Here is an 8659-nt window from a genome sequence, read left to right as displayed (position 1 = left end):
GGAATGAGTCACCACGCAACACAAGAAAGCATGCTCGGTTCAGTTCAATTCAGTTCAACAACTGTCTTCCCAATGATCATTTGTTTGTTTTATATTCACGGCTTTGAGGTGTTTTTTGCGTAAATATTTACTGCCATGACTCATTGCGTAGGTTAGTGATAGACTATTGCACGTTGCTGCTTAGGTACACACATTTGGAACGGAAATGGAACTGTGTTGCAAATTAAGAAATGGACCAAATGTTGACATAGTAGATTTGGTTTGAGTATTTATTCTGTAATGTTGGTATCTGGTTTAAGGTCATTTTACTAGTAAGCTCTTTGTCATCAGTAGGAAGACAATTCAGTGCACTTGTAGAACGACTGTTTTCAGTGACATTACCATAGATGTCCATGACATGACTATCAATATTTTGTCATTTTGAGACGGAAACAGTGACTAATTGCAGAGTAAATATTGACACGTTTGCTTTGTAATTTTCGTGTTAAAGTAGACGGATGTTGTCACGTTTAACGTCATAATGGATCCATTCTGTTATGTGAAAAATCGATTCAATTAAAAAAAGATTCATTTTTTTGTGCTTATAAAATACATTTTGTGACCACAGTCACTGATCCACCCTGTCAGCAAGCTCATATTTTGAAGCGTGAACAACATGCATATTTAGCAGCCTGACAATGAATACAATGTTCAATGGAAAATTTCAGACTTAACGTCATAATGGATCCATTCTGTCATTGTGAAAAATCAATTAAATTAAAAAAAAAAAAATCTTTTTTTGTGCTTATAAAATACATTTTGTGACCACAGTCACTGATCCACCCTGTCAGCAAGCTCACATTTTGAAGCGTGACCAACATGCATATTTAGCAGCCTGACAATGGATACAAAGTTCAATGGAAAATCTCAAGACTTCTTGGGGTGAATCGAGGATGTCTCAAGGGCACTTTATATGGTGATTTACTCGATTATTACAAAATGTTCCACTTAAAGCCAAAGTTATTCTGTCAACAAACGAAGAGCGTTTAGCGGCCTGGGCGAGGAGGAGAACTCTCTGGCATCATGTCACCACTCTTTGCTCGGGCCCATTGAATCTGCATTCGGCTGCGTTCGTTTTTCCGGCCGATGTTGCAGAGCAAGGGCCCTCCCCTCCCCTCTGGCTCTCAACTTAAACGCACACACACAGCGCCAGCCTGCGCCAGGAATGGATAACGGCTGCCTCCAAACATGGCACTGCGACACTATACTCTTGACTTCAGCCTCTCGACGGCAGGTAAGAGGGTCCCCGGTCACCGCTCTGTGGTAGCGGTGAGCTGCATGCTAAGCTAGCTGGCTAGCTTCCAGTAGACGTTAACCTGCTACGATGTCACTGCCCTTCAAAATGTGTGATCGATTTTTGAATGAAACGCCGTCGACCAAATGCACGTGGACGTGACATGTACGTTGCAAACGCTCAGCATTGGGCGGGCATGCATGGTGGGAGACTTCAAAAAGTCACATTTTAAATTCATCTATCATTTTTGGTGGTCAATTTGTTAAAGGCTATGCATGGAATAGTTTGTCAATCTGTCATTGGCGGCGATGGCAGCGCCATCTTGTGGTCATCTAGAATATAACGCAATGGCACCGGAAGTGAGTGAAAATTAGTCATTGACGGGTGTTAATTTCAATGGGGGGGGCGGTTGGCCGACAATGCGTCTCTTAGATTCTATCTATCCATCTGTCTGTTATGGTTTGCACAATATATTGAAAGAATATCTATCGCGATAATGACCTATTATGCATATTGCATAGGCCTTTATCTTATCTATCTTATCTATCTTATCAATCTTATCTATCTTCTCTATCTTCTCTATCTTCTCTATCTATGTATCTATCTATGTATCTATCTATCCATCTATCTACTTAATGAAGGTGACTTCAGGCAACTGGATAGACTCGAAACCATGGAAAGTATGTGGTGTGTGTGTTCGTGCAAGTGTCAATGGATCAGTAGCACACGGGCAGAATTATTAACAATGTCCGTTACACATTTAAAAATTCATTTAAAAATTCATTAAAACATAGAAACAAATTAAAACACATTTTAAAGTATTCCTTTCCGGTTGTTTGTTAGAAACTACAATTAGTTGGATAATCTGAAAAAAAGACAACAAGCAGATGGTTGAAATTAATAATGCACTCTTCCTATTAATTTAACGCTTTGTTTTCGCGGTGGTAAAACTGCATTGAATTATTATTATTAGAAGTGTCACTGTAGTTGTGCGTTCACCGTAGAGTAGGGCGTAGGACAGGACGGCAGCTCCGCTCTAGTGTGCGATATTTGGCGCTGTTTGCTATGTAACTGAACAGGATGAACCGGTGCCTTTGCCCCCTTGTTTGGGCGTAAAGTAGGCTGCAGCTGGGTAAAATGGATTTGTCACCTTTACAACGAAAAGCCCTATTTTTTTTGTTTTGTTTTGTTTTTTTGCGAAGGAGAGCGAGACAATGAACAGCAGCAAGAAAAATGCTTCAGGCTCTAACGTCAGCTCCAGCTATTTTGAAATTGCTTTGAGTTGTGCTTGAGGTTTTAAGTTACTCCATACTTTCTTTTGCCCCATTATAGGCTACAACACTGCCAAAATATCTTGAAGAACACAAAACAATAAATGTGACAACTTTTTTTTTTTTTTTTTTTAATTAATACAAGGTGAAGTGCGAGGAAGGGACATGATGATTAGCAAATAGAACTGTTTGGAACAGGACAGTGGTCGTGAGCCATGCAGCCAAGCTAACAATGTGTGGTGGGAGTGGCTACATAGTGCCAAAACCCCTGTAAAGAATTTGCGCGCAAATAAGAGGACAGACGATGAAGTGAACCTCATCAAAAGGGGAAGTGAGAGTGGCTGTCGCCTCTTTTTTTTTTTTTTTCTGACAACAATTATAATTGTGTCTAGGAAGCGACTTTTTATTCTTGACTGTGTCTGAAGATTTTACTGGTCCCCACTTTCTTGTTCCCAGTTGACTCTGAATCAACAGTCCCGGGCCTGCTGTCCATATTCCACGAGCAGGAAATGACAGAGACTGTACACGACACAGACGGACGCGGATACCTCGCCACCTTTGTCGGAAAGAACGGCAGGTCAATACTCAAGAAAAAAAACAGTCACTCACCAAGAAGTTAAATAACTGTATTGACCTGTGTGGATGTGACGCATCCATTTTCCAAAGCAAATGTCATTTGATTGATTCATGTCCCATTGATTTTCACCTCTTTACTCCTCAGGCTTGTTATTTTGCGGGTGCACGCCCATGGGTTGCTCACTATCGACCTGCAGTGTTATGAAGGCGATAACATTGCTCAACTAGACAATGTAGGTGCCTTTGACAACATATACATCCAGAAATATTACTAGCTCCAACCTTATTACCAGTATAACATGCAGTCGCGACTAAGTCAACACAGATTTGTTCAAATGGAAATAAAAGATTCACGTGCAGCAGAACAAATTCAGTTGAAAAAGAATATAATATAATGAACAGCATTTTTTTGTCACATTTGGAGAGCTTTTTGCAAGAAAGACTGATCAGCTCATGTAAAGTTGTGCCGCGTTTTTTTTATTTTTTATTTTATTTTTTTTTTTAACACTCATAACCAACCTATTGCCTATATCTTTCTGAAAAAAAAAATATTGTATAGGTCAAAATCAATTATTTTCACCATTCACTTTGTACAACTTGTATTTCTTCAGCTTTTAAATACACTGGAGAAGAAACTCAAGGTTCTGTTGAATGGCAAGATAACACGCATTAAAAGGTAAGCCCCTCGACTCAAATTTGCTGCATGGCCTCGAGGCCCGATTGCTGCATACGCGATCATTCCGCGTTGACGTCGCCAGGCTGCCGCCGCTCATCCGGGGTGCCAAAGTCGACCGGTACTGGCCCACCACCGATGGGCGGCTGACCGAGTACGACATCGATCGCGTCTTGTACGACGAAGATTCGGCATACCAGAATATCAAAATATTGCACTCGCAGCAGTTTGGGAACATGCTGGTCCTCAATGGAGATCTCAGTGAGTGTGTGCAGTCAGTCGCCTGACAATCGAATGCCGTCCGCATGTCAATGCCGCCTCGGCGATAACGACTTAACCGCGCAGATCTGGCGGAGAGCGACTTGCCCTACACGGAAGCGATCATGGGCAGCGGAAAGGAGGACTACGCCGGCAAGGAGGTGCTGATTTTAGGAGGAGGCGACGGAGGCATCCTGGCTCAGGCCGTCAAACAAAAGCCAAAGATGATCACCATGGTGGAGATATCCTTAACTGCTGTGCTCGTTTATCTCCTTTGAGGAAACCGATGCACTGTAATACTTTTAACACTTTATTTTGTTACCGTTATGTTCCATAAACACATAATAAAGCACATTCGAGCACCAGCTGCTGTGGCCACAAGTGACGCCCAGGCACTCAAAAGCGCACAAACTGGCTAATAGTTAGCCAATTAAAAGAGGGCGGCTAACCTGAGCTCTCAAATCACCGGCGCCCACGTCAGGCACCAGGCCAGGCCCCGCCTTTTTAAAGGTACACATTCTCAAACGTCACAGATGCTTCAATGTGGCCTTTGAGATGGCAAAACCGAGTTTTGTTATTTAGTCATGTAAAATAAATTTGTATTCGATGAATCCATTCGAAATATATTTGATAGCGGCAATCCGAGTAGCAAATATTCTGATCGCCTTCCTGAGGCGATTATAAAAGCAGAGTGTTTTTTTTAGTTGTTTTTTTTGTGTCTGTTTTGTAGCATTTAACGTATAATGTACAGAATGTTCTCTATTTATGACGGTACCAACATCATAAGAACACAAAAGGACAGCTACTGCCAAACTTTTCATTCGATTGTTTTACATTCATGGCCTAGAAAAAAAAAAAAATCACATAGTTCAAATATGTTAAATTTAAACTGTGCTTTAAAATTCAGCTTTACACATGTCATGTCTGCTTCGCAAGCGGGGTGTGTTGTTTTCAAGACCACTAACTACTGCACAAGCTGCTAAATTTAATTACGGCTCTAAACTTGTCTTTATCAGCGGTGATGTTCGCCGGGTGATTAATCGAGGCGCGGTGTCGATTTAGCGTGGAGACGCGTTTAAACTGTGCTCATCACTCGTGTCGGCGATTACCGGACTATTTTGAATTGTTTTTGCCGTGATTGGCATTTGTCCCTTGACGAGCTTGAATACATCGATCAGAAAGTGATTGACGGGTGCAAAAAGTACATGAGGAAGACGTGTGGCAACGTGCTGGACAACCTGAAGGGCGACTGTTACCAAGTGAGTACTCGGCGACTATCGAAGTGCTGTCACAGAAACGCATTTTTCTTTTTGCTTTTAACCGCTGCTCAGTCACTCCTCACGCGCAAATCTCGTAAAGTCTTTCAACACGTAGCTTTTTTGCTCAAGTTGGAAATGTCAGTATCGGCATGAAGGTAAAACGTGCCGTGTTGCCAGATTCTCGTGGAGGACTGCGTGCCCGTGCTCAAGAAGTACGTCCTAGAGGGGAGAACGTTCGACTACATCATTAACGACCTCACTGCAGTTCCGATATCCACAGAGCCGGAAGAAGGTTCGCCAGTTTGCATCGTAAATATTTCCCCGAAAAAAAAAAAAAAAAATGCCCGTTCACCCCACGTCAAAAGTGACGTTATCGTTGCAGACTCGACATGGGATTTCCTTCGGCTCATTTTGGATCTGTCAATAAAAATCCTGCATCCTAAGGGGAAATATTTCACCCAGGTGAGCATGGCATTTCATGTTTTCCCTCGTCTGGACAATTAAACGTATCCGGGTTGTGGCATTCATGAAACATGCACTCTCTTAGCTCATCACAACGTGTACAATATAAAAGAAAGTGAAATTCCCGTTCCACATCATCCACGCCACACATTTCCCACAATCTGTTTTCTTGAGGAATGTTAATAAATCGACGGGTTTCGACGGCCAGAGGGAGAATGACAGACCTCAACTGATAAGATCTTTTGATTTCTTGATAATCCTTCATCTGCATGTATGTTTTCCGCTTATTCCTCAATCGATTTTTACCGACCCAATCGATTTCCATAGACGTGACATTTCACATTTCCGTTGGATGGACCCAGACTTACTTGCATTGCGAGGGTTGGAGTAATTTCATCTTTAATAATGATGTTTTGCTTGACCATAAATAGAGCAGTAGATGACACGCGGAGCCTTGAAAAGCGGTGCCGCTGAATTTTTCCAAAATGACCGCTTTAATGATCCTTAACATGCTGGGTCCATCCGCTGTTCAAAGGGCAGCTATCTTTTGTAAAGTCTTGGCAATTAGTGTTTTCCATCTTAGCATAACCGAGATTGGAATAAGCCAGTTAGCTGTGCTCGGGGCACTCTGTTGTCCTTGTGTGGATGCGAGTGCTTCAAGTGGCCTTAAAAGGCTCATAAACACTATCGATAGCCTCGATATGTTTAAATACAAATACCCACCGGGAATAAATACACTAAAGTGCGCTACGTTTGATATTGCTATGCTAATACAGTAATGCATAACATTTAAATATGGTCCTTAGAAGTTGCGAGCAGGTTCAGGGGTGCTCCGAACAATCCGATGAGATGTTTAGTCCAAGATAACATGGTGTGTCGCATATTTTTTTTTTTTTAAATAAAACAAGTACAGTATTTGCCATTGTGACATCCTGTGTCTCTGTGTTATCAGGGCAACAGTGCAAATCTGACAGAGGCTCTGAGTCAGTATGAGGAGCAGCTGGGAAGGCTTTCCTGTCCTGTGGACTTTTCCAAAAAAGTGGTTTGTGTGCCCTCCTACTTGGAACTGTATCCTTGAACAACAATGTGCAAGTGGTTGGGAGACAAAACAAGCATGTTTTGCTCATTAGCTGTCTGCAGTATAACGAGATGCTGTGAACCAACGCCAGTAAAGACCATCTGTGAGTAATTGACGCGGCCCTAAAAATGTTTATGATGCTTTACTGTTAACTCATTCCCTGCCATTGACGGATTTGTTTGTCTTTTCGCAGTCCGCCCACTCAATTCCAGGAATTTTATTTGAATTGTTTTCAAACGCTGGGGTAAAAGAGGGTCTGAAAATGTCTGGCAGTGAATGAGTTAAGGTAGCAGTTAACTTATAGTATTATTGAGGGCAACTTGAATGTGAATATGTGACTGGTCATTAAAAGTAGTTCTTCCTTAAGCGTGCACGTCAGCTGGGTTTTCTACACCGTGTGGAAGAAGTGACTTTTTTTTTTTTTTTTCTTTTTTTTTTTTTCTCCAGCTGCTGAAACGCAAACAGGCTTTCTTCTCTGCTGTATCGCTAGCTAGGTGTATTCAGCATGAGCTTACGCTCACTGTAAAAGACGTACTATTACGCAACACCCGTAATGAAGTCATCCAAATCTTCAGTGTAGTTGTATCATAACGCCCAAACACTCCAGCGGTCTGCTAACTCTGAACACATCAATTGGGGCATTTTGTCCCCCTTTCTCTACACACGTCTTTTACCTTTTTAGTTGTGTTTTTAAGTATTGTTTGCTGCAAGCCAACAAGTCCAGTTGTTGTTGTGTTGTTTTTTGGGGTTTTTTTTTACCTCGTTTGGAAGGCCCATTAATAAGTATGCATTCTTCTGAATGCTCCTTAGAGGTTTGAACTGTGAGCGGATACACTGATAATGTTACTGATATACCGGTTGTTCTTTCTTTTGCCCCCTTATGGAGTGAAGATATCAGCAACGGAATTGCTTTTAAGCTATTTTTTTTGTTACATCAATTGTCATTTGATCCTCTTTACAATTAATGATTCCAATGTCCAGTGTGGGGGCGGGGCGGGCGAGGGCGGGGGATGTGTGGGGAGGTGGGGGGATCCACAGCTTTAATTCCATCTTTGCGCTACTTTATGCCATGTGGGGTGCTTGCTATTTTTTGTAACATTGGTTTCTTTGGGTATAATCAAGTGACCACTGACACCAGCCAGCCACAACATTATGACCACTTGCAATATACATTAAGATCAAGTATAATATGACTACTTCTTAAAAAAAAAAAAAAAAAACGGCCTTAATAGTAATATTCAGTATGGTTGTATTGTGGGGCAACATGGAGAACACATCTGCCTCACAATTATGTGATTCTGAGTTTGAATCTTGGCTCTGGCGTCCTGTATGGAGTCAAGAAAAAATTCATGTTTGGTTGACTGAACAAACTGAAAAATGTTTCCAATCATTTTGTATCCATTATTTAGCAAATCGACATCACCAGAATATTAGGTTGCAGTATTCGGCTGCAAGCATAATAGTAAACAAATTATTGGATCTTATTATGCAAGTGGTCATATTGTTGTGTGTGTGTGTGTGTGTGTGTGGCCAGTCTGTGTATATCAGATGTATGTGAAGGACGGTGAATGTAGCTTGCGGTAGCACGTTTCCAAGCGACCCAGTTGGACTCGGTGGCATTTATTTATCCCCTCGCTCCCTTAAATAATAATGTTCCACAATTTTTTTTTTTTTCATTTGTAATCTTTAGAAATAAAGTGCTTTGGCTGATGGACTTTTTTTTTTCCTCCCCCCTCCCTAGAACACATAAAAGTGAAATAGAATGAAAGAAAGCCTTTGTGTTTTAAAAAGCATGTGAAGCTTACATAA

The 8659-nt window shown here is 41.5% G+C and overlaps 1 protein-coding gene across 1 annotated transcript; it reads left to right on the top strand.

Annotated features, from left to right (window-relative positions):
- Positions 1–1083: 1083 nt before the first annotated feature.
- Positions 1084–8560, top strand: sms (spermine synthase). Its single transcript, XM_086057401.1, has 11 exons — positions 1084–1273; positions 3001–3121; positions 3266–3353; positions 3732–3796; positions 3879–4054; positions 4139–4295; positions 5223–5310; positions 5488–5602; positions 5693–5772; positions 6725–6840; positions 7230–8560. Exons 1-11 carry the CDS (start codon positions 1228–1230, stop codon positions 7258–7260), a joined length of 1083 nt encoding a protein of 360 aa, XP_085913527.1. The 5' UTR covers positions 1084–1227; the 3' UTR covers positions 7261–8560.
- The last annotated feature ends 99 nt before the right edge of the window (positions 8561–8659 follow it).

This window comes from Filicampus tigris, chromosome 17, assembly GCF_054856515.1.
Source record: "Filicampus tigris isolate MCC_2025a chromosome 17, RoL_Ftig_1.0, whole genome shotgun sequence".
Lineage (NCBI taxonomy): Eukaryota > Metazoa > Chordata > Actinopteri > Syngnathiformes > Syngnathidae > Filicampus > Filicampus tigris.
Note: the sequence above shows the minus strand (reverse complement) of the source record. Positions and strands in the feature narration are given on the sequence as shown.